Below are 25939 nucleotides of genomic sequence, written 5' to 3'. Positions count from 1 at the left end.
TTATATGTAAATCCCTGTAATCGGTTCCCCCTTTCCACCCCACCCTCCCTCCATCCTCCTGGTATTGCCAATCGCCATTCTCACCACTGGTCCTAAAGGGATCATCGTCCTGGATTCCCTGTGTTTCCAGTTCCTATCTGTACCAGTGTACATCCTCTGGTCTAGTCAGATTTGTAAGATAGAATTGGGATCATGATAGTGTGTGTTGGTGGGTGGGGGGAGGAAGCATTTAGGAACTAGAGGAAAGTTGTATGTTTCATTGTTGCTACACTACACCCTGGCTGGCTCGTCTCCTTCCCGTAACCCTTCTGTAAGGGGATGTCCAAGACTGAGTTTTGATTGGAGTAGAAAGCTGCGCCAAGGAGCAGCGCATGGTCTCCAATTGCTGCTCACATGGTTAGCAGACCAACTTAGAGCCATTGTGTCACCAGGGCTCCAGGTAGCTGCCAAAGCAGTTACCTATGCTTTATCGTGGGTAAGCAGCTATAGAATGAAAGGTTCTCATTGCCAGCGGGGTGCTGAGAAATTTTTTTGTCTGATATGTCATTACTAAAGATGTTTTCCCAGTCTGTGGAATCTCTTATTACTCTCTTGGTGAATTATTTCAACGTACACAGGTATTTTATCTTCAGTTATTCCCTGCACCAAAGTTTTCAGGTTTGTCCCAGTTCCCTCACTGATGGTCCTAATAGTTTGGGGTTTTATCTTGAGCTCTGCGATCCATTTTTAGTTTATTCTTGTGCCTGGAGTGAGATAAGTAAGGGTCTTGCATCACTTTTCTGCAGGTAGATACCATTTTTTCCAGCATCACTTGTTGAAGAGGGCATCCATTTCCCATTTCATATTTTTGGGGCTCCTTCCTTAGTTTGAAATGGTATGTGTGTACCCATCTTTTTGATTTTATGCCGTTTATGGCAAATCATGCATTTACTTGCTTTCCTTAACTTAGGCTGCTTCATACCGGCTGCAGGGTCGAAAAGCCGCAAAGATGAGAACTTTTCTCTGTTAGTGCTACGTGCTAACTTCAGGTTTTGCAACTCTTATAAGCACCTGATTTACCTGTAGCCCCTGGATGGTGCAATTGGCTAACAGTGCTTGGCTGCTAGCCGAAAGCTCAGCAGACACATCCTGGAAGAAAGGTCTATGATCTACTTGTGGGAAATTAGCCAATGAAGAGTATACGGAGCACAGTTCTATCCTGGCCTTCATGATGTTGTCATGAGTTAGAATCATCTCAACATAAATTCTGGACCCGTAGTCCGTGCCTTGTAATAACAACGGTTACTGAAATAAAATTCTTTTTTTGAGAAAAGGCTTTGGTTGACCAAAGTATGATCTTTGGTCATCTATCACTCGAGACAGATCGGGTGGGAAAAATGAAAATTTTACAAATTAAAAGCTTAACGATTGATTTATATATATATTTAAGGTTAGGATATGATGTCAATACAGGAGAGTCCCAGAATAACTTTATGTCTTGTAACAAGAGACTGATACATGTGGGGAATCTGGCTGTTGACTTACACAAGTTGGCTCTATAGCCTAGCTGGGCCTCTTCTGTGGGTCCTGGAACACTGTTTGGGAAAGAGCGGGAGCCAGAAATGAAATGGACTCATTTGAGTGGATTTGGGTGAACTCTTACTAGTGGGAGCAGCCCCTCCTCCCCCCTCTGTTTATGAATGATCCTGTACCGAGGAAGCTTAGCACCATCCTTAATGGACATGCTCAGCCACTGGACCAATATTGAGAGCAGCCATACCAGGAGGGGAAGGGGAAGGTGGGGGGAGTGGGGGAACTGATCACAATGATCTACATACAGCCCCCTTCCAGGGGGACAGACAACATAAAAGTGGGTGAAGGGAGACATCGGACAGTGTGTAAGACATGAAATAATAATTTGTAAATTATCAAGGGTTCATGAGGGAGGGAGGGGAGGGGAGGGAAGGGAAAAAGGAGAAGCTGCTGATACTAAGGGTTCAAGTAGAAAGAACATGTTTTGAGAATGATGGCAACAAACATACAAATGTGCTTGACACAATGGATGGATGGATGGATTGTGATAAGAGTTGTATGAACCCCCAATAAAATGATTAAAAAAAAGAAAGAAAGAAAATTAAGGAAGGAAGCCAAAACCAAACCAAAAAAAAAACCAAACAGAGCTTCAGAAGCCCAGGAAAGAGCCAGGCATTTGAAACAATGCTCCCTTTAAGGAGGCGCCACCTTGGGAAGTTGAGCCAAGAAAACAGCAGCTTGAAGCACGGAAACAGCAGCAGAAACTGGACAGACAGAAGGAGCAGGAAAAGAAAACATGAAATGAATCTCACTGTTGAGCCATCCAATGGCGATCCTGTGGAGGAGGAATCTACGAGGCACAGCAAAGCAAGGCAAGCTGACCCAGTGAAACTCGAAGAGGTTCCATGGCCAGTAGCTTACATTAACATGGCGCTCCGGGCCTCAGATGTGCGAGGTGCCAAATCCTCTTGGTTGCAGGTGTTCTCAGGTAGAAGGAGCTACTGTCCAGGGTGGACAGGAAAAGCTGGTACCTGAGTTAAATAAATCAGGTCTGATACCCAGGGAGAATTTGGAAAACGGGCTAAATTATTTGGAGAAAGAATGGTCACTGTGGTTTTCAGAGCCTCAACCAATTTGAGGGGCAAAGGAAAACAAATGAAGGTAATGCAGCACGCTGCCCCATTCAGAAGTGTAGTCTGCTTTGGCAAGGAAGGCCTCCTGAAGTGTCTTCACAGACTGGAGACTGTGGCAAAGCCATGTGCGTTAGAGGAATGGGGCGTCCCAAACGTGGGTAGAAGTAGTGTTATTAAAAGCTTAAACCAAGAACAGATACGTGGTGCTGGTGTGTCCATGGCTGTCCCTTTGGACAAGCTGATCACAATCACAGATAGTCCCAGGTTCCTGTATCTTCCCTGAACTGGGCCAGTGCACTCGTGATGACAAATCCAGGAAGTCTTCAGGTATTAAAACCAGGGAGGCTGCTAGTGCCAGCCTAGCTCGAGGCTGATCCTTGACAAGCAATGTTGAAATACACCGTCCCCGACTCCACGGGTCTTTGTGTCGCTGAGTTTTCACTTTGTTGGCTCCGAGAAGAGGCTTGCACCCAAAGGGTGGAAAGTGCCCACAGGTGGAAAGTGCTGGCAAACTGCTGTGGTGTGCGTGGATCGGTGCCTTAGGCTACATTGCCACCCCCAACGTCCTGCACTTGATCTCTGCGCTTGACTGAGAGTCCAGGGGCAGATCTGAAATCAGGCTCTGACATGGACGAATTGCCCCAGCACAGTACACACAGCCATCACAGGATCTCACTCGGCGAGTAGCATTGTGTTCCATTCTTGGGGTCTGACAAAGGGAATCAAAGCAGAAAAGGATTTGACTGAGGAGGTGCCAACACAGAAGGCGAGGGAGCAAGAGGAGCACCTTGACTGGGGCCAAGCAGCTGAAGACAAGAGATCAGCCCTGTCTCCTGCAGAAGGGGCAGAATCTCCAGCAGGTGAACAGTCCACAACCCACAAGCCAGATCACGCTCTTAGATAAAAGACAGGAGGGTGAGACGTCGGGCAGGGCAAGATATGACCAAATAATAATTTATAAATTATCAAGGGCTCATGAGGGAGGGGTGAGTGGGGAGGGAGGGGGAAGATGAGGACCTAATGCCGGGGGCTTAAGTGGAGAGGAAATGTTTTGAGAATGATGAGGGCAATGAATGTACAAATGTGCTGTACACAATTGATGTATGGATGGATTGTGCTAAGAGCTGTATGAGCCCCTAATAAAACGATTTAAAAAAAAAGAAGAGGAGGGTGATGCTCATGCCTTCAGTACAGACTACAAAACTTCTGTTAGGCTTTTCTTAGCCAAACTATTTCATTGTATGTAATGCAGCGATGTGTTGGTAAGCTGTAAATGTTGTATGTATTATGTGGTATGTCCACTGAAATTAATTTAGGTGGGAAAAAAAAGTTGTGAAGCACATTCTAGACTGAGCCTCTAGGAAAAGTTTCCCCAAATTGGCCTACCCCACGAAGATGGAGAACAGGAGGCTAGAACACCCATCACTGCCACCTGCGAGTCAGGAAGCCACACCACCACCAAGCTGACTGGATATTGGACTTCTGCTGAAGGTAAACCTAAGTTCTCTGTATTCTTGCAGAAGCAATAGCCAAGGCAGCCAAAGTCAGCCCTGGGATCTTCTGCTCCTTCCCCATCCTGTTTGTGTAGCTAACTGGAAAAACGTAAAGTGTATTCTGAATTGTGACTCCAGAAATTAAGAAATGGCCATTTTATTTTGCTAGCTTCCGCAGGAAGAAGCTCAGGCTACACTGAAAGCATTAGCCAAAAACAAGGCTCCAGGAATTGACGGAATACCCATTGACATATTTCAGAAAGCTGAAGGAGCACTGGAAGCACTCACTCGTCTAGCCAGGAAATTTGGAAGACAGCTATGTGGCCAACTGACTGGAAAAGATGTGTATGTGTGCTCATTCCACAGAAAGGTGACCCAACAGAATGCTCAGACTATAGAATGGTATCATGACTATCACATGCAAGTGGAATTTTGCTGAAGTTGTTTTACAAATCTACAGCTTCTTAGCCCGACATGTACTGATTCAAACGGCCACCATCCAATGTCCCAATTCTGCTCCAGCCACACAGGCCTTCCTTGAGCTGCCTGCTCCCTTTTCTCTTGGTTAGGGGGATTGCTTTGCTTTATAAAACAAACTAAGGATGGTCTACCTACAGGCCTTTTGCAATTTCTTTCTTTTTACTGTACTTGAGGGTAAGCTACTTGGGGACAGGAATTGTGTTTCTCATTGCTGCATTTCAGGTGTGAAATGGAGCTTTCCAGAGTGAATGATGAGGACTGCTGGGTGAAGAGATTAGGCTCACTTCCCCCATTTTCTAAGACGAGAGCCCACTTTCCCAATGCATTACTCGTCTTCTCTTCCAGGTAATGGTCATGGGCCTTCTTAGTTAACGCCTGAGAGATACAGCAGGAGTGTTGTAAAGAATTCACATAAGCTTAGTTTTTCAGTCCCCAGGTGAGAGTTCTGGGCTTCCTTTTTTAGACGAAACCCAGTTTCTTCTTGAACTTATAGGCTATTACTGCAGGAAGAAAACACACAGGTCTTTACCAAAAGCATTTTCAGTTCGTTGCCTCACTTAATCTTAATCCATAATTAATTATCTCATTTTGGTTAAGTGATAACAGGCTCGCAGTTGTCCCAACTCTCACAGTAGGTAAGAGGCAGGGCGTATATCACTTCAATCGGCTGAAGTGGAAAGGCTGCCAGGTTTGGGCAGGGTGGTCTTCCTCCTGAGGTCTAGGGGTTCAAGGAAGAGGAGCAACAACATTCAGAAGGGGGAGGTATTTTTACACCCTATAATCAGGCGTATGTTAGTGTTTTTATTCCTGTTTTTTTGTGTGTCTGGCAAATAAATACAGGGAGAAGTGGTGGCCAGCTTAAGAATTCAGGTTTGCCCTTGCAAAAGACTTGATTTAAATTCATTGCTCCCTTGATGAGGCTTTAAGAGAATGACAAGTCTTGAGTTGCTAGCCTGCGTCTCATGGAGCTCTCCGGTCTGTCTGCCTCTTTCCCCAGCAGTTTCCTTTGTCACACAGGGACTCCTCCTCTCTTTCTTCCTTCCAGGGACCCAAAGTTCACTAACAGCCTTTTCCTGTCCCAGGAACCGGCTGCAATGCCCCAGAGATAAGCCATCTTCCCAGTTGGTGGTTGTTCAGATTCTTCATCGCCCTCCTTGAAGTGACGCTCAGGCAGGAAGACAATGTGCATCTGCGAGAGCTGTCTGGTCCTTAGGGAGAGGATGTGTTCAGGTCTTCCTCTGGGCTCCATGGCTAAGGTGACAGAGAAGGCTGGCAAGGGGAGTTCCTTAGCATCATCTGAAAGGTGGGGCGGGTGGTGGTGGTGGTGGTGGTCAGGGGCACGAGAGGGTAGCAGACTCACAGTGACTGCCAGATTTGGAATGAGGCCTACCTTCCCAGCTAAGGACATTCTTCTCGAGACCCAAAACCCCTAGCACTGACTGGTCTCAATCCTGATGGACTGAGAACAGATCAAATTAAATGTATTCAAAGAATCTTATGACTGTTGCCGAGTTACCGTATATACTTGAGTATACGCCAACCCAAATATCAGCCGAGGCACCTAATTTTACCACAGAAACTGCATTAAAACTGTGCTGAAAAACTTGAGTTTATATGGTATAAAGTTCCATCAGATTTCTTAGTCCCTCTTACTTTGACCAGATGGGCAAATGGGAAGCATTTTCCAACTAGGAGAGGGCACCTGAGAGCAGAGTCAACACGAGGCCATTGCGGCAATTATGCAGAATTAGCAGTGTCTCCCTCTCACAAAAATACTTGTTCCCCAACACGTGACCCTGCTACATTCCCTTCTCAAGAGCCAGCCTGAGACCAGTCTCCCTCCCTTCCTCTGGGGCTCATGACTAATCGTGACTGTCACGCAGAAAAGGATGAATAAAACGTGAAGAGGAAAACTAACTACACAGCTGCCCCTAGAGGGCAAAGCAGGCTCATTTTACCCGGCAGCTGCCCTTTCTGGCTGACTCAGAGAACATTGCTCAGCCCGACTGCACAGGCCAAAGCCAAGCCCGCCTTTGTGCCCTCACGCTCGACCGGGAACCACTGGTCCACAGACGGCTGCACTGCAGGGTAGTGACAGACAGTCCTTCTCCCCTGGGACTAGAAGGGCTGATGTCCGAGAGGCTGACAAAGACAGAGCTCTGTTTCCAGCAGCCATGTGGCTCTTTGGGACTCACCAGGCCATGGAAAATAAGAGGAGATGCATTATGACAGAAATCTTTATTAAAACATGTCCTCAGGAATATGTTAGCATACATACAATATACACACATACATATGTACACTCTTTGACACACCTCACAGATCCCCACCATCAGGTTAACCAATAAATTAATACTAAAAAAAAAAAAAAAAAGAGGAGGGGAGGGTTAAGGGGTATGACCAGGGGCAAAACTTTCCATGTTTTATCTGGTAAGAAACTGCAAATTTCTCAGAATTTCCCTGCGGGGAAACCCGTAACCAGAGGCTCTTTGAAATAAAATACATAAATCCCCACCCACCCTCCCCCCACCCAAGGGGGAAAAAAAAAAGATTCCCAAAGATGCAGTAACAACCAGTGTGCTTCTCAGAACAGGAGCATTCATTCCCTTCATACTCTGGCTTCTGCACCTTCTGGCTTCGAGACAGGCTGCCCCTCGGCTGGAGCAGAGAGGTTCATACGGGCACTTGGGCTTGGTGCACCCTGGGCTCTGGGGGTGGAGGGGCAGGCTGCAGCATGGGAGTGGGGGGAGCCACCCTCATCTGAGGTGATGTCGGGGACATCATCTGACTGTGTGTCAGAGCTCTCCAGGTCACTGCGGATGCTCTCAGGCTGGGCCAGACTGATGTCCCAGGGTTTGCTGACCAGGCAGTCTTTCTGTTCACAGCTTTGGTGTTTGCAGGGGGGAGCCTCTTCACTGCCGCCGCCATCACCACTCCTTTCTTCTTCATTCTCTGCCATCTGGGCGTGAACGTGGAGCGAGTCCTCGGTGCTGCTGCCGCTCACCAGCTGGTAGTGACTGGGCTTGGCTTCAATGTCCACTTGGATTTCCATATTGTTGCACTCTCTGTGGAGACAAAGCCACTTTGCTGAGTCATGCATGGGGGAGATCGTCTGCTCTTCTTGCTGGTAAAGGAGTTTGTGGCTTCAGGAGTACATTAAGTTTAAAAAGATGGGTTAACAGTTTAAGCTAGAACTCACTTTTACCATGAAGAAACCTTTTAACCTAGCCAATTAGAAGCGAGAACAACCATTAGATCCTTTTTGCTGACTTAAACCCTTACCCTCCCTCTCCCCTCCCCTCCCTGACCCGCCTAACGATCTCTTTAGGAATTTATGTGTGATCTCCCCAAATTCCCACTCTGTTCACATTCAGGTCAAAGAGGAGTCAGTTTTCTTATGACTACGCTCCCACAACCACATCAGCCGGATACGCTAGTTTCCCTGAGAGAGACAACCCGCCTAATGGGAGCCACTTCCAGCAAAGGGCATCGGGAGAGCAGGAACTTGACCCACAGGCATCAAGGAACAGCCGACTAGCTCCAAGTTCCACACGAACAGTAACACAGGACTGCAATGGCCAAGAAGAAACAGAGACGGGAAGAAACATAGGGGGAAGGTGGGCGGGGCGGGGTGGGGCTCTCTAAAAATCAACTGCTAAGAAGAGCTGAGAGATGCCAACACTCCTGTATCAAAGCACGCTCAATGAATTCACTGGGAATCTAGTCCCACTGGATGACACCTAGGGTCCTAACACGAGGTGCTGAGCTTCTGAAGGCTTAGTACCCGACTGAAAAGCCGCAACCTCTCCTGGGCATCTGACTGTTCACATACCTGTCCTGTGGGTTGTAGGAACTGATTATGGAACCGGCCATAGCACGAGTGCTTGCGTTGTCACTAATTGCACCAAGACTGGCTGTGTCTTTGGGGAAAATTTCCTTTTGGACATCGGCTTGGACTTCTAACCTGTGTAAAGAGGGGACGGTCAAGTTAATAAAAGACCTGGGTTTCCCAAGGCAATTGGTTTCCTGGGCCAGCTCCTCCATCATTCTCCTATAGCCGATCCTCTCCACCTGTCAGAGCAGCTTCAACAGATGCCCACACCTTTCTTGCTCTTAGATACCTGTTGTAATCATCCCATCCTGTCTACTCCCACTGCTACTGCTCACTTCAGGCCCCGGCACTGCCTGCTTAGATAATTACAACTCGTTCCCTCTCCAGTATGCCCTTAGTCCAGGTCAAGCCACCTCTAGACCAGTGCCAGTGCAAAGACCCGACCACTCTCAAAATGTCTCCGGGCTTCCTAATGCCTACAGGCATTTAAATTCTTTCTCATCTACCTCTTAACTTTTGTCTCCAGCTCCATCTCGCACTGTTGTTACTGGTGTTCGGCACCACCAAGTCAGCTCCGACTCCGGAGAACCTCTGTCAGTGGAACAAACCACAGTCCGCTCCTGGGCCAGCCCCATGATGGCTGCTTTGTCTGAGCCCATTGTTGCAACCACCATGCCAAGCCATTTTGGCCAAGGTCCTCCTCATTTTCGCTGCTTCTCCAGTTTACCAAGCATGTCCCTTTCCAGGGACTGATCTCTCCTCCTAATAACACGTCTGAAAGTACATGAGACGACATCTAGCCATCTTTGTTTCAGTAAATGCCTGTCTATGTATTTTCCACCTCCCTGATATTACAAATGCCAGTCCTCTCTGGAAGAGTCCTGTCTCCACCCGAGAAACTTACTTAGTACATAACAACAAATGAAAATATCTCATTTCCTCACACTCACAGCAACCAGTCACTGCCTGTTAAGTGCTCCACAGCACTTAGCTACTCTTCTCTCCTCCTCCCCACAAAGAAGGGACCACAGCTCATTCACACTTGGCCCTCAAGGCCTCCCGCACACTGAGAAAGAAAAGACTGACTTATGGATCAGACTACGCTGAGCGTACGCCATTGATGCCATACAGCGTCAACTTAGGAGCAACCTGCTTTCCAACCGGAGTCTCAGCGCTGTGAACACGCACCGAGTTCCCCTCTTGGCTCCAACACCATTTTGTTGACTTGACTCATTCAATTCCTATAAAAGACAGGCTTCTACAGAACTGGACCAGCTGAGCGGCCGTTTCAGCAAGCCTGTCTCCCATTATGGCCGTATGCTTATTTCCAGGGGGTTGGCTTTAAGAAAGCAGAGCTGTGAATACTCTTGGCATGTGCAGGTGGGATCCCCTACACGAGACATCCAGAGTCCCGAGACACAGATGGGTCAGCCGCTCCTGCAGCTGCATAATCTACCCAGCTGCCTGGGCCTCTTGCACTGCTGCTCAGTCTCAGGCGCTTCCAGGAATGTGGCAAGGTGCAGAACAGGAAGGTAGACTCACAGTGCAGAGGGCATCAAAGCAGAAGGCTGAGTTGGGTCGTTTCAGCTCTGCCACAGAATCAGGGAGAGCTGGGAGGGACCGCTCTACTGAGGTGGTTCCCAGAACGTGGTTCCCGTAATGACTGATAGGACCATCTGGGAAGCTTTTACAAACCGCAGATTTCTGGCTCCGTGCCAAGAGATTCTAATGCTTTAATTCTGGGACTCACCCAAAAAACCCCACTGCCATTGAGTCGATTATGACTCAAAGCAACCTTACGTAGGGTTTTGTTATGAGAGCAGAAGGCCTTGGAGCTTCTCCTGCGGAGCAGCTGGTGGGCTGGAACTGCTGACTTTGCTACTAACAGCCCAACGCTTACCCAACATCGCCACCAGGGGTCCTCACATCCAGGACAGGGCCCTGAAACTTCTATTTATTTCCCATATTCTCTACAACCAAAATCTATTTCCATAGCTCCAGCTGCTGCTTTTTGGCAGGAGTCACAGAAAGAAAGCTGATCTTTTTCTTTTCCAGGGAAGGCCTGTCAACAACTCTTTTCCCTTCCCCAGTGCACGCAACTACCTGTTTCTCATGTAGTCTCTAGACATATGAGGGGTTTCAAAAAGTTCTTGGAAAGTTTCGTGATCTTTTCATTCTCTTTTCCCACAAATGTCTATTTGTATTCTGGTTTTCTAACTGGTGAAATAACCAATCACTTTTAGATCATAAAGTTTGACACATTCTCGACACCAGTTCATAGAACTGACTGATTTTCCTTGACTACGGAATGGGAACACAAAACCCCAACTCACTGTCATCCAGTCAGTGTTGCTTCCCAGGGGCCCTACATAGAGAAGCAGGCAGCCTCATCTTTCTCCCACGGGGTGGCTGGTAGGTTTGAACTGCTGACCTGAGATTAGCAGCACAATACCAAACCCACAAAGGAAGGTAGAAAAGCGCCAGTGAGACAATGAGGTTTAGCACAGACGCTGTGCTGTCGGCCTGAGGGCCAGGAACAAGCCAACGGGGAGCACAGCCTCGGGAACCAACAGCTCTTCCTCCTGGGGGGCAGCCCATGCAGTGGACGCACACATGCACACAGGGTGCAGCTGAAGGAATGCTGACCTTTTGTAAGCTACTTAGCCCTTTTGTTTCCTAGTTGTTCGAATTTAAAGTAAAATTCCATTGTTGACTAAATCAAAATGAGGCAATACAAGAGGCATGCCTGGCACAGAGATGGGTTCAGTAACAGCACGCAACTGGTGTGTTACAGAGCAGAACTGGCCCGTAGTTTTCTTGCCTGTAATCTTCAGAGAAGCAGATCACCAGGCCTTCCTTCCACAGCACCACCGGCTGGGTTCCAGTTGCCAGTCTTTAGGCCAGTCATTGAGTGGAAACCACCTGTGCTCCCTCTAACCATTCTGATTGGTTCTGTCACACGCTATCCTTTTGCTTACCTGCTGTATTTCCCCTTGCCACTGGAAAGAATGCCCCCACTCAGCGTGCCCCCCGAGAGGGCGGCGAAGCTGGCTGTTTCGCTGTAAGGGCCCTGCATAACACTGAGTCCATCAGTAGGGCTTCCACTGGTGCTCAGCACGCTAGTCAAGCCTTCGATGCTGCTCTCCCCAATGCTGGGGTTCTTCAGGGCTCGCCAGGCATCGGCCACTGGGGATGAAACAAACATTTCAATTCAAGCCAGGACAGCGTCCAAACAGTGTCTGCTAGAGATCCCCTGGTATGATTCTTTTCAGAGTGGAGGGTTTTCCTGTAGAAAAACACTTGTTTATTCCAATGCTTAAACAACAACTACGGTAGGTCAGTTCAACTGCTACTACCACCACGTCGGTAGTTTGCATGTTCATATTCAATCTCCCCAATAACCCGGCATTACCTGCCGCCTCAATTTCCAAGGAGAAAACTAAGGCTTAGAATGAAAAGACTTGCCCGAGGTCGGATCTAGTCACCAAAAAACCCTACAATTCTGACTCAAGCCCAGTAGGCTTCCTACTACACCGTAGTAGCCATAATCGAACAAGATTTCAAGTTACTTTTAGGTCAATTGCCGATCCTCACCACGTAGCTTAAAAAAGCCTCTGTGCCACAGATCGGTTAGTAGGGTCCAGTGGGAGCTGCATTTACTTATATGCCTAAGTCAGAAGCCTTGCTCGAGCCCCAGCTCTGCTGACGCTGCTGACCCCATTCAACAGATAAGACACAGTCTTCAAGTGGAGGTCCCCTGACAAGCAGATAATAGTAGTCCTTCAGAGGGCTGTTGTGAAAGCACATGAGAGTGGAACTGTGTGAAGTCCTCTGAAATGATAAGTACTGTGCAGGGTAAGACAGCTGGAGTCACACGACCAGCAGCTTTCTGGGAGTCACTTGGAATGCTAACAGTCTGAACCTGCCCCACAGAAGCAAGTACCAAAGGAATTAACCTAGTAACTGTGCAACAAAGAAATGAAAATCTAAAAATACTTCGCCCCTCCACAAAAGTAACCCAGTGACAATCTCGGTAAAATGTGATTTAGCTTATTGAGTTTTATCTTGTGACCCATAAAGTCAAATGGAGGGTGGGGGGAATCCAGCTTTTTACCTGTAATTGGACCGTCATCTTCATCAAACTCAATTTTTACCCCCTTCCCATTGGCTGTGCTAACTCCACAGCCTCCTCCACGACAAAGAGAAATGGGCACAACCCCGTAGACATAAGCCAGCATAATGGGGACACCAATACCTGGGGGAGAGAAGGAAGCATGTCAGCAGGCCCTCAGGTGCAGCTGCCCTGAATTCCCCTTTCCAGCTGGGGCATGGACCAACCACTTCAGAAAGGCCCAAGGAATGACAGGGCAATCCCAGAGAGGGAGGTGGGGTGGACAGAACGATGGCTGGATGTGAAATCGCAAGTCCTGGCGGGGAATCTTAGCTCCAATTTCTTAGCTGTGTGGTCTTGGGTAGATCCTCCTGGGGTTGTCAGGATTCACTGAGAATGCCCAGCACGGTAATGGTAAACACTTGGCTTGCATGTTTTCCCTGATGGACTACCCCAAAAGAAATCAATCAAGAATCAACCAGTAGGACTACTGTTTTTCTAGCATCCCCAAACCCCAGGTTAGCTCCATAGTCTCCCTGCTGAGGCTCTGAAGTCAGAATGCCTGGTTTTTCTTGCCCTTGCTGAGTGATCTTTTTTTTTTTTTTAATCAGGGGAGAGGGCGAACGCAGTCCCCCACTACCACAAATTATGCAGTCGAGTTTCCCACATTTGGGGAAATCGCAGGGGTCAGCACATCTGGAGTGCAATGGATAAGCCTCGCCCTGGGAAAACCACCTTCGTGATCATGGTATCTTCCCTGCCAGGTAAGTATTGCTGAGTGATCTTTAGCAGGTTACTGCATCTTTATATTTCAATTGTGCTGTCCGGAGCCTTAAGTGAATTAATATATGCAAAACACTCAGAGTCCCACCAGACACGTGGAGAACCTCAATAACTGTTAGTTATTGCAACAGTTATTGCATTGTTGCCATTCTAAAGCAAACCCCTATGCTTCTCAAAAAACTAACTTTTTTTAAAAAAGGAATTTTGTTTTGTGGGTTCTGTGACATCCACAGTAGAGGGAGAAGATGCCAAGTGAAAAACCTGGATTTAAAGGAACTTTCTCTATTTGCCAGACTAATTTTTAGGCATTAACGTTCAGAATAAAAAAGCTTCCAAATCCGGATCATTTAGTAGGCCTAAAAAATGGATGGGAAAAATTAACTACCAAAGTGGGTTTGGTGTAAAATTTCAAACTCTTATGGGTGGGAGATCTGGCCTGCTGGTCAGTTTGAGAGCTGATAGGAAACAATGAGCTAGGAAGAGGCAGAGGAATGGGAAGGAGGAAGGAGGGTCGGAGGGAGAAGCCTGACTGGCTTACCAACACTAACTGCAGCAATGACCGGGGATGCAATGACTGACAGAGTCACTCCTCCCGTAATAGCCAAATTCCTCTTGTGCTTGGAGGTCTTCCTTCCCTCATACCTGCTATGAATCTAAGAGTAGAAAAAGAAAACGCGAGTCAGTAGGTTAAGTCATCTATTTTTTTTTCCAGCAAGAGAATACTCACTTATAACTGATCTATATTACACCATATTCTCCATCCTAAAAGAGACATTGTTAGCAAATTTGAATCCAATATAGACCTGGAATATATACACTAAGGCAGAGAAAGTTACTCCACAAAGAGATAAAACAACTCAAGGGCACTGTGAGTAAGTAGTTCACCTTTAAGTCACTGAGCAAAACCAGGCCTAAGCTGTCAAGAGACCTGAAAGTTCTTGGGAAAGAAAATCCATTTAAGAAACTATGGTTATTTTTATCCTGGAACTGGCTAGTTTTCAGACAGTTCTTAAGTATAAGCTCCTCCTTATTCCCTCAAACCCTTAGCATCAAACTTGAAGCCTACAAGTAATGCAGAGCCCAGCATGTCTTACCTTCCTGCCAACGTACACAGGAATGCCAATGACCATGGCAGGAATGGCAATGCCAGCAATGAGGGAAATCCCCACCGGAGCTCCAATCAATGTGCCCAGCTGCCAAAGAATTTTCTTCTTCCGGCTCCACGGCTTCTTGCCCCAGAATGTACAGCCAGAGGGGCTGTAGAGGAAACACATACTGAAGTTAGGGTTGATGTTTCAAGTGCAGCTACTGTGCAAGTCTGAGAAGAGTAGAAGGAAGAACAGTTAACAGGTCACAGGAGACAAACTTAATACACATGTGGAAACAAAGGATGACATCAGACAGCCAGGACTCTGGGATTTTTTTTTTAAATATATAAAAGCATGCTTTCAGTCATCCCTAAACCACCAACAGTGGTCAAACTTTCTGGATTGATAGGACGACAAGGGATCTTGGTACAGCCTGCAAACTGAGCCACCTCATCCAAATACAATGTGTCCTAAAGCTACTGAACAGTCTGATGTGCACCGCTTTCTTGGAATGTGCCTGTACATGTGATAGTCTCTACTGCAAACTGTGTTCCCAAACACAGAGTTAAAATGACTTCTATGACACTGTCAGTCAGACTGTGCCCAACCATCTCACCTCTGGGTCCGCAATAACTGGAAATGAAGGTGTTTCATCCCCATGATGAAACATTAGCCTGGACGACATTTAATACTGATTTTCGTTGGAAGCTCAACACATGCAAGGACCATAAAAGAAATAACCGTATAGTTAAGAAGATATAGATCTATGTAAGCTAACCACATATAAAAAAGTATATAGTTTCAGTACTAAAGATTGGACATATATATGAAGTAAAGAGTAGAGATGATGTTTACAAAAAGAAAAATAAAGGAAGTCAAGCGGAAGAATGAGACAGACAAGTTAGGGAAGTGATCATGGATGAAATAGTGTTTAAGTAGTCCTTGAAGCATGGGTCAGAATGGTGCAAGCTGAGATAAAAGGGGGATACTGAAAAGAAAGGGTGAGGGAATTAGCATTTCATGCAAAAGAAGAACAGGAGTAAGTGTGGAGGTGAGACAGTGCAGAAGGATACAGGGAAGAGAAAACCCAGATTAGTTGGAATGTAAACAACAAGGAAAAGAAAAAAAGACCCCCACAGCAGAATTGGTCTTAGCCAGGACTCCTCATCTGGATACAGAACACCCACTCAAACCCAAACCCATGGCCTCTGAGTCGATTTTGACTCAGAGTGAGCCTGCCTCGAGTTCTGAGACCGCACACCTTCTCTGGAGCAGACGGTCTCACCTTTCTCCTTCAGAGCACTTGCTGGGTTTGAACCACTGCAGTCTAAAGCCCAACCCACAGTGCCACCAGGGCTCCTTACAGAGCATACCCAAAAACAAAAATGGAAAAAGCTAGAAATGTGGAGGCAGGCTAGAGACTGGAAAGCCTTAAAAACGACCTGGAAGGTAAAAGAGCTAGTCTCTGGCCGTCACTGAGCTAAGAGAAAATAGGGTGAGGGATGTTTCTGAGGATAAGGAGATTTCCGTTTCTGTCACGAGAGGACAACTCTCTCTCTTTGATACCCTTTCTGCTAAATCTGTAAGAACATAAGACTACAAAAGCAATGGACACATTTCCCGTCTCACCTGAGGTAATGCAAATCTGAGATCTCTTTCATACAAAGCCAACAGAATTCACAGCCACATACTGCACAGGTCATATGATTACAGCTTCCATCATTCATCTTGATAATGTACGCACTGCATCGTGGGCAGGACTTGATGTCATCTGCTAAGGGGGGAGGAAGACCAGAGGAAAAATGAACAAAAGCCAGGCTAAGCGGGTTCCAGTTCACAGCTATGCTACAGTAATGATTGGAATGACTACTCTTTCCCCTGTGGAGCGGCGGCTATGGGTGCAGGGGCATCCTTGCAGTTAGCAGTTGAGCACTTAACTACTGTGATATCAAAGCTCCTTAAGTCGAAAAATATCACTAGTTAAACCTAAGAATGGCTTTATTATTCCTAGGAGTATAGGTAAGAAGAAAATGAGAAGACTCTCAAGAATTCTTGACTGAGAATTCCAAATTGTGTAACTCACTTTACTGAGCGCTGATTATGTCTAGACCTCAGGAAACTTCATTAAAGGGGTTTTGTCTCATATTGAGCGGCCTATTGCACAGCACTTGAACCACACTTGAGCAAGGAGACTTCCCCAGAGAGAAGGATGGTTCCAAGAAAAATGGAAATTCCGCCCACCCATTGGCAGGCAGAATTAAGAGCAGAAGCCTGCCAGGAAGAATAGGCTGCATGCTGGGCATGGCTTTATTTGAAGTTTTGAGAGAAATTTTAAGGGAGGAAACTCAGTTTTTAAGCTCACAAAGTGTCTTTGTGGTTTGCTATTTACACAACCCACAGTCCCTTTCTGTGATCCTTTCACATCTGAAACCTAAAAACAAGTAGTGATGCTGTGTGGCATGCACCTGGTAATTTTCACAGCAAGTGGGGAACTATCCTATTACAAAGAAATTTAGGAGATTATTCTGTGCCAGGAAAAACTGAATGGTAAATCGTTCCTACTAGCCTCTCCCAAATGACATCAGTGAATTAAAATACATTTAGAAAAGGCAATAAACCCACTGGCTTTTAAAATAGGTATGCTCTGACCTGTTACGATTGGAAGTAAACATGTGTGATATTCCTTCTTTTAAGGTTAATCATTAGCCCATACTAAGATTATGCTCTGCACTTAAGCTGTACCCTGCTCTCGAAAGCAGTGATATACTCAAAGCGTGTGTGAAAACAGTGGAGGCTTCACACTGGTTAAATGTCTTTCTGCTTACAATACAAGTTTTAAAAGTCTCCATCAAAAGGACCTAAGGGTTCTGCAGTATGAAACATACAAATGACTACAAAGGTTGAAACGAAACGAGAAAATTCAATCACTTATATTCTGATTTTACCTGGGTCGGATAATCTATAATGGTCAAAGAGGAAAGCTACATATTAAATATAAAAGGAAAAGCACTGCTGAATGGTACTTTCTTTCTGCCCTCTGATGTCAGGCGATGATGTCATATAGGAAAGTAATCTCTTTCTTCCAGTTTTGGGTCCACATTAGGAAATGATGAATGAAGAGACAATCAACTGATACCTGGTCCAGATTCTTGTCCATAACTGAGGCCAGAAGTATGCTTGGTCCTGACTCGCAAAGTCTGCGCCCTCTGCTGCCGGGCCATATCGCATGTCTGATTTGGATGCCATATCTGCTTGCAGTGGTAGCAGAACTCAGTCTGGCAGCCTTCTCTCTCACAGGTCAGCTTTGGGCAGCTGGCACAGCCGTAGGCAATAACAGCATACCTAGGTAAGGAAACAGGAAGAGGTAGCAGTCAGGTGAAGAACAGTCTGGCCAACACAGATATTATTCATTAGTTCCAGCGGGCTAACGCTGTTTGGTGCCCCACCCCCTACCACAATGTGCCGCAAAGAAAATACACACACAACTCTAAAGACTATAAAGCACGCCTGTACAAAAAGCAGATTTCTTAAGATTCCAGATACAAATCCTTTTCTTCCCTCTTGGGGGAAAAAAAAAAACCCCAACTGAGGAAAACCTATTCAAGCCTAATTTCTAGCATTTATTCTGTCAAAGCTTAAACTGCATTAGCAGCAGCTTGCCACAGCTAGTTACAGAAATAACTGGGTACAAAACTATTTCCTTTGATGGCTTGCTATATTTAGATTCGAATTTGTTTACATGAGGAGATGGAATATTTGTCAAAAGACCATAGCTAAAAACGCTAACAAGTGCACTTTTTTCTTTTTCCAGTTCTACAGTGAAGTTAGTCTAACCACAAGCTAGCAGACAACAGCCGCAGCTGGATTCACGAGCAACTCCTCCCAGCTTCTCTCATCTGAGCTTCCTATACTTTGTCTTCCACTTTTCAAATCGATACCTTGAAATGTCTTCTTTCTTGGCAGTCTACAGAGCCCGAGAAGACCACTACCCATCTATATTCATAATAAATATAAGGCCGTACCCCTCTTTCTCTTCTGACACATATTAAGTTTGAGGAACAGCAATTCAGAATCCATCAACAGTTTCTAGTAATTCATGTTTGTTTACCAAGAATTAGTCTCCCACAAACAATCCAATACATTTACAAGTATTTGCCTTTCTGACTAATTTAAATGTCAATTGAATGCTCAAATAACCCTAAGTGGACAGTTGCTTCAAAATTTAAGACGAAAGTGACTTAAGAAAACGAATGGAAGGAAGATGGCAGCTGTGAAAGTTCAGTGCACAATTTGTTAACAGGTCCCTGATTATAGGCTTACGTGTTGCCCCCTGGACTTGGGTGCTGCCCTTTTTCATGTTATCCCTACATCAGCCAAGGACCTCGCACGATTCATGCATAAAGTAACATTTTCTTGGATTATTGCTTACGTTATTTATTTGAATGTAGATTGGCTGTTCATGTCAGCAATTCAGATTCTACAAATTGAACTGAGGATGACTTACTGAGATGATAACGTATCCCCAATGTTATAGAGTACATATGTATTAAAACTCTAAGGAAAAAATTCTCAGAAAGAACAAAATGAGAATAGGTCAAAGTGTGAATGCAAATGATTCATATCCTGTAGGAGTTCTGAGCAAGCATACCCCACAGTTAGGTGCAAAACAACTACTAAAGATAAACAATGTTTTTCCTGGCGGAAGTGCCAATGCTGGCTATTTTGTGTTAAACAGGAAAGGTACTTGGTGACCTCAGGAGAGTATTAAACCAACTCCTGAAGGTACAAAGTAGGCAGATACACAGTAGATTAGGAGGGCTTGATCCCTTTATGATCTACTCCTACCTCACCAGGAGGAAGCAAATATTAACAGAGACCAATGTTTATAAAAGAGGACGTGGTAGAGCTGACAATGTCCATTTTGAGTATGGAACTTAATTCCAAGGAAGTAAAAGCATCCCCACTTACTCACGAATCAACAGCAGTCTATTGCCATGACACAGAATTACTCAGGGCACGAGACTTGGCATTCCGGTTTCTGGGGACCTAGTCTGGGCTCCTTGCCTCTGACTCATACTGCATGACACTGAGCAAGCTAAAAATCTCTAAAACCTTGGTTTCTATCCCAAAATGGAGGTAGAGGTGCTTGCCGCTTTCCAGTGTAGCTATGCTATAAACTTGCATTTGAGAGCTTGCCCTGAAAAGTATGGTTTAAATTTTCTCTCTCTCTGTCTGTCTGTCCTACTTCCTTGCCCTTGTAGCAGATGCTATTCCTTCTGCCCAGAAATGTTCTCGCCGTCCTTCTTGCCCTGGCAAGTAGTTAAGAACCTGCTTAAATATCATCTTCTCTACAAAATGTACTCAATCTCTCCTGGCAGCTAGTTGTCTACCTGGGGCCTATGCACAATTGTTTTATAATATCAGAGTGTATCTTAAATTTCTGCTTACAAGCTTTTTTCCCCTGCTAGACTTAACTCAAGGCCAGCAGTTCAAAAACACCTTGGGAGAAAGACCAGGCTTTCTACTCCCATAAAGAATTCAGGTCTTGGAAACCCATAGGGGCAGTCGGAATGCACATGATGGCAGTGAGTGATAACTTAGTTTAGGGTTGAAGTATAAAGCGCTCTAGTGGTAAACCTCTAAGTTCCGAATAAAAATCAAACTCACTGTCATCGAGTCGATGTCGACTCACAGCAACCTGACAGAGCTGCCCCTGTGAGTTTCTGAGTCTGTGGCTCTTTACTGGAGTAGAAAGCCCCACCTTTCTTATGAGGAGAACTGCTGATCTTGTTGAAAACCTCATCCTTGAAACCCATCTATCCCAATCATCTTTTCCGTACCTGCAATGGGACAACTCTCCTACCCTGTGCCCTAAGCTTAACCAACCACTCAAATTTGTTTATTAGAAAGCGAAGAGAGTTGGAAATGATTATACAGTTAAGAATACAGTCACATCCTCCTCGCTCTTAAATTTAGACAATTCTTATGCTTTTTATCAATTTCCTAAATCTTCTAAAACATCATAATGTGATAGGACATACCACAACACTACCTTAATTTGAACTCTAGAAAAAAATTCCCATTAGTATGAATCTGATTATGCTCCAACAGACCCCGGTTGTTAAGGAAACATGTCCTTATGTTACAGCTGTGTTTCCCAGCCCCAGGCCCTTTAACTAGGTTACCCAATTATAAATGGACCCTGAGTGTGTGTCTGAAAAAGGGATGATAGATGTGATTCATCCTTTTAAAGAATCCCTGGGCACAAGCAATTGCATTGGCTTTAGACCCCCGGAGTCAGGCTGAGCCAAGTTATCACAATGAGCTGCACTCTTACCATCTGGTAAGATGGTAAGACCCAGGAGTCTAGACTAGACAACTATCAGTGCCTCCTATCTGCTCTCCTTATCTCCCACTCCAATGCAAACTCCACTGGTAAAATGTAATCAAGCAAAACATATGATAAAGGTTGCTTAAAACCCTTCTAGAAAAAAGCTGTTTCAATACCAGTAGCATTACAAATCTAAGCTTCTTTGCATGGTATGGATGGGCCTACCAACTTGAACCCAGGAGGCTTTCTCAGTTGGATATCTTGTTGCACCTTGATCATACCACATCCATCTCCAGACTGACCAAACAAGAGAATCAAAACACCCAATGAATACAGAAGCTATCTGCTCTTAGCATGAAAATCAGGCAGCCCAACCACTGGCCGTATCACCAAAGAGTTCAGACATCAGTTTGGGAAATGGCAGGATTTTAAAGTGACTCCCTACTTATCTAACACCTTCAACTGAAGATTTCAAAACATTTCACAAATACCGTATTAATTAAGCCTCTTAACTTGGGAAATAATTATGCCTATTTCAGATACGAAAAACAAAGTAGACAAGAGGCAGTTCACACGAATCAGAAAAGAAACTAGATTCTTTTTTTTTGTTTGTTTAGCTTTCATTTCATAATCATAAACTTAACTCTGCTTTCCAGCTGGACTCAGGGGGCATAAGGAAAGCAGGAAACCCGAAGAACAGGAGTGCGAGCACACGATTAAACGATACTGCAAGCACATTGGAACAGACGGGTGATTTCCAAGCTACCCAAGATAAAACATGGAAATCCAGATCAAATGTAATTAGAGTTGTCCACAGTCAGCAAGGGTGATCTTCTTGCTGGTCTTGCCATTCCTGGAACCAAACGCTCCATGGCTTCCACAATGTCCATGCCTTCTTTCACCTGACCGAAGACCACGTGCTGGCCATCCAACCATCTGTCTGAGTGGGGCACCTAAACACTGGGGACCATTTGTACTGGGCCCAGCACGTGTCCTGGACAGGATGCCCAGCCCTGTGTGCTTCAGGATGAAGTTCTCATCCTCACATTTCTCTCCATGGATGGACTTGCCACCAGTGCCATGATGGTGTGTGAAGTCACCCCCCGGGCACATAAACCCCGGAATGATTCGGTGAGAGCAGGAAGCTTTATAACCAACACCTTCCTCCCCAGTGCTCAGAGCGCGGAGCTTTCTGCTGTCTTTGGAACTTTGTCTGCAAACAGCTCGAAAGCGATGCGGCCGAGGGGCTCGCCGTCGACGGCTATGTCGAAAAACACAATAGGGTTGACCATGGCTGGACACAACAGGACCAGACAAGACTACAAAGTCAGGCGGCGCCGTCTGCAAAGCAGGTGAAACTAGATTCTATCATCTTGAGCTCTCAATATTGTCCCTTGGCCACTACTTGACTAAATGTACCCCAAACAGTAGCACCCCCAATAATAGGTGTTATGCTGACAAACCCAAACGTTTAAACAGCAGGAAAAACAGTGGCTTGGGATGAATTAACACCAAGACTCTAAGTCTTTCTCCACCATTTGCCCCTCAGAATAGTCACTCTGTCTCTAAACTCCAGTTTTCTCATCTTTTAAAACTAGATCAAATCTCTCTCAATGTTGATAAGGGTCAAAATAAATTATGTATGCCTGGTTCACTGCAAGTCAGATGCTAGCTTCTCTTCTTTCTCTAATACCTTCTTTAAGTAATTAAAAGAAAAATAAGCTTGAGATGAAACTCACCCAATACTCGACTAAAATAAGAAATGGCCTAATTTTCAAAAGTAACTTCTAAATGAGTAGTGGTTTACAGTTGTCACCAAGTCTGAAAATGAATTTCTGTCCATTTTTACTGATGTGAACAAAGACAGAAATTAACTTCACAGAAATTTTTAAAAGAAGGGTGGTGGTGACCTAAGACGAACCAAACACCTCACAGGTGTGACACCTCACAGGTTTAGTTTCCTGGGTTTGAAGGCTTAAAACCATAATCTCATGGGATAACTCAGCCAATTGGTATAATAGCTATATGTTCTACATCCTCGTTTGGTGATATCTTAAAAGCTAAAGAGCAATCATCTAAGCTACAACTACTGCTCTGTATGCACATGGGGCAAAAGAGAAAGGAAATCACTCAAAAATGGAAAACGAAACTAGTTTATAGGACGAAAAGCCTACCTAAACTGTGAGCCATTGTCTATCTCATCTAACTTGAGGCCAAAGAAACTGGATGATACCTGACTACCATGATTTAACACTGATCAGGGACACAAGAGATAGACCCTGTTAGGATGAGAGAAAAATGCAGAACAAAACCCAAATTCTCAAAAAGGTGCCGCTTTACTGAACTGATTCAGATGAGAAGAATCCCCAAGATTACTATCCTCCAAACTAAAAAAAAATTCACTGTCATTGAGTCAATTGCAACTCCTGACTGTCCTCAGATAACCTTTAAATTCTGAAATGAGTAGACGTCGGACAGGGCAAGATATGACAAATACTAATTTATAAATTATCAAGGGCTCATGAGGGAGAGGGGTGCAGGGAGGGAGGGGGAAAATGAGGACCTAATGCCGGGGGCCTAAGTGGAGAGGAAAAGTTTTGAGAATGATGAGGGCAATGAATGCACAAATGTGCTTTACACAATTGATGTATGTGTGGATTGCGATAAGAGTTGTATGAGCCCCTAACAAAACGATTTAAAAAAAAAAGCAGGAAAAAAAATTCTGAAATGAAGCCAGCTAAATAACAGATTTGCTCATAAAATAAACAGCACAACTTGTGACTACTGTGCTCCTACATGAGACCAAACACAAATCCCAAACCGATTGCCACTGAGTAAATTCTGGTTCATAGCAACCCTAGTGGGCAGAGCAGTAGAACGGCCCCTCGGGTCTCTGTGATGGGAAATCTTTAGGGCCGCAGGCTGCCTCATCTTCTACTATGCTTCCAGTTGGTGGGTTCTAAATGGCATGCCTTGGGTTGGCAGTCAAGCATGTAACCCACTACACTAAGTGGTCAATATTTCCTCTAAAGCAGCGATTCTTAACCTGTGGGTCACAACCCTTTTGGGGGTTGAATGACCCTTTCACGGGGGTCGCCCAATTCCTAACAGCAGAAAAAATTAGTTATGAAGTAGCAATGAGAATAATTTTATGGTTGGGGGGGTCACCACAACATGAGGAACTGTATTAAAGGGCCGAGGCATTAGGAAGGTTGAGAAGTACTGCTGTAAAGCAGAGATGAGAAGGTAAGGGTCGGGAGGGAGGGAGGGGTGGGAAAACTAGATGAATGAACCAGAACCAGAACAGAAATAATGAAAATGTCCGTACACACCACTGCGAAAAAATGTAAACCGTGTCACTAGTCACTTGGCACAGAAATTATTAAAGGAAAGCCTAATTTGCTGTGGAAACTTTCACCAAAATACACAATAATGCTTACAGGCTGTGGTCCCTGGCATGGGCTCTCGCTTTACTCTCTAGGGAGACCTGGGTGAGGCACCAAGGAGGGGATGTGGTTGCCTCTGGCTTTAGGCCTATCAAGATTTGTACCCCGGTTCTGCTCTTAAAAGTTGTGCATCTTGGGCAAGCAATTTCGTCTCTGTATGCCTCAATTTCCTCCATTTGTCAAGTGCAGATAACCAAACCAAGTTCCCGAAGAGGCCGTGAGGACTTGAGAACACAGCATACCAGAGAGAAAACATACAAAGATCTGGAATAGGGCCTGGTATGTTACTAAAAGCTCAATAAATATTGGCTATTAATATATTCTTTTTAAAAGTGGGGGGGTACTGAGAGAAGTGATCTGCACCTAGTCACAGATCTGCTTTACAGCTGTCATGTTTCTTAGTTAAAATTCAAGGACATGCACATCTCGAAAACGGAGAACTACAGAGTATTCGCTAAAGGAGCCCTAGTGGCACAGTGGGTTAAGCAACGTGAGGCTAACAGCAAGGCCAGCCATTCAAATTCACCAGCTGCTCAGAGGGGAAAGATGAGGTGGTCTGCTTACACAGAGAAAGGCTGGCATCCTCGGGAACCCCATGGAGCAGCTGGACTCTGCCCTACAGGGTCACTATGGGAGTCGACTTACTGGCAGTGGGCCGGGTTTATGTACCATTCTCTTAGGTTAATATTAATTTACTTCAGAAAATGGATCAACAGTGTCTGCAAAACTTGAATACCTTCTCAAAGGATGACTCCGACCTCCAGATGGCTAGCTATAAGCAGACCCTTCCAAGAACCCACAAGGTCCTTTCTGAAACTTAGAAACTGAAAGTGAAAGTCATCGTCCACACATACACCCTAACTGCTGACAGCAACGCTTCCAAGTAATTTAGAAATCCCATGTCAGCAAGGTTAAATAACACTCACCTCTGAACAAGTTTGGCAGAATGAAAATACGAGGGAGCTTTGAAATATTCATGGGTTAAAAGCAAATGGAATTTTCCATAAACTTTTTGAAGCTCTTTCCCAGATGAACTCAACTCCGACTCTCCTAGAAATTCTTGATGGCTCTTGAGACAAATGCCAACACACAAGCCTCAAAACGGCCTTGATCAGTAGGTTACCAGCATAAGCCCTTCTTAACTCCTTTGATGCAAAGGACCACAGAGCATTTTACTAGCATTCCATGTAGACACTGTAAAGAGGCCCTAACCGTCCTACGAGTGACACAGAAGAAAATGATCTGTCCAAGGTCAGAGAGCAAGCAATGGCCCGGCGGGCTGCCAATCACTTAGATGAACCCCTTTGTTGCATGCAGCCGGCCATTCGTGGGACACCCTGACAGTGACACGGAGTTTTAAGCGGGAGCTGGGATGGAAAATCTCTGCGGATACTGCCCCCTGGAACTCATCAGTCTTAAAGGTTCGGCACCCAGACTCCCTGTCATCAAGAGCCAGGGCTGGCATCCTGTTCCCGAGTGCCCTGCTGTGTCTACAAACTGCCCTCTCAGGGTCTGTCCACCCCTCCACCCACCCACGGTGGCTTGGTCAGACCCATAAGCTGCCTCTTGGCAGCTTGGCCCGGAACGACAGTGTCCAGTGCGCTGTCCTTCCCCCCAGGGCCGGCCCCCTGCCACCTCCTTCCCAACGTGGAAGTAGTGGATGTCGGGCAGAACACGCCTTCTCCTGCAGTGCCCGATGGGCACGCCCCTCCGGAGCAGGGTCCCCAGCT

General features: G+C 45.5%; 1 protein-coding gene, 1 non-coding gene and 1 pseudogene across 2 annotated transcripts; all 3 read right to left on the bottom strand.

Annotated features, from left to right (window-relative positions):
- Positions 1–7194: 7194 nt before the first annotated feature.
- On the bottom strand, positions 7195–19514 carry RNF19B (ring finger protein 19B). The gene is made up of 9 exons (XM_004704998.3): positions 19510–19514; positions 17569–17774; positions 16062–16206; positions 14439–14601; positions 13883–13997; positions 12565–12705; positions 11429–11636; positions 8451–8582; positions 7195–7683 (listed from the first exon to the last, which is right to left on the bottom strand). Exons 1-9 carry the CDS (start codon positions 19512–19514, stop codon positions 7227–7229), a joined length of 1572 nt encoding a protein of 523 aa, XP_004705055.2. The 3' UTR covers positions 7195–7226.
- Positions 13170–13333, bottom strand: LOC115872831. Its single transcript, XR_004048068.1, has one exon. It is a non-coding gene; the product is annotated as a U1 spliceosomal RNA (small nuclear RNA).
- A 2050-nt stretch (positions 19515–21564) lies between the features above and the next one.
- LOC101660556 lies at positions 21565–22064 on the bottom strand (annotated as a pseudogene).
- Positions 22065–25939: the final 3875 nt, after the last annotated feature.

The sequence above is a fragment of the Echinops telfairi genome, unplaced genomic scaffold (genome assembly GCF_000313985.2).
Source record: "Echinops telfairi isolate 266 unplaced genomic scaffold, ASM31398v2 ScPeMD7_7457;HRSCAF=8495, whole genome shotgun sequence".
In the NCBI taxonomy this organism is placed as follows: Eukaryota; Metazoa; Chordata; class Mammalia; order Afrosoricida; family Tenrecidae; genus Echinops; species Echinops telfairi.
This window is presented reverse-complemented; position numbering and strand designations above follow the sequence as displayed.

Excerpts from the sequence above, each read along its gene's own strand:
- RNF19B (XM_004704998.3), bottom strand. Across the intron at positions 16,207-17,568 it reads TGGACAAGAATCTGGACCAG|CAGATGACATCAAGTCCTGC; the intron begins GTATCAGTTGAT and ends CTCCCCCCTTAG. Across the intron at positions 11,637-12,564 it reads AGATGACGGTCCAATTACAG|TGGCCGATGCCTGGCGAGCC; the intron begins GTAAAAAGCTGG and ends TTTCATCCCCAG.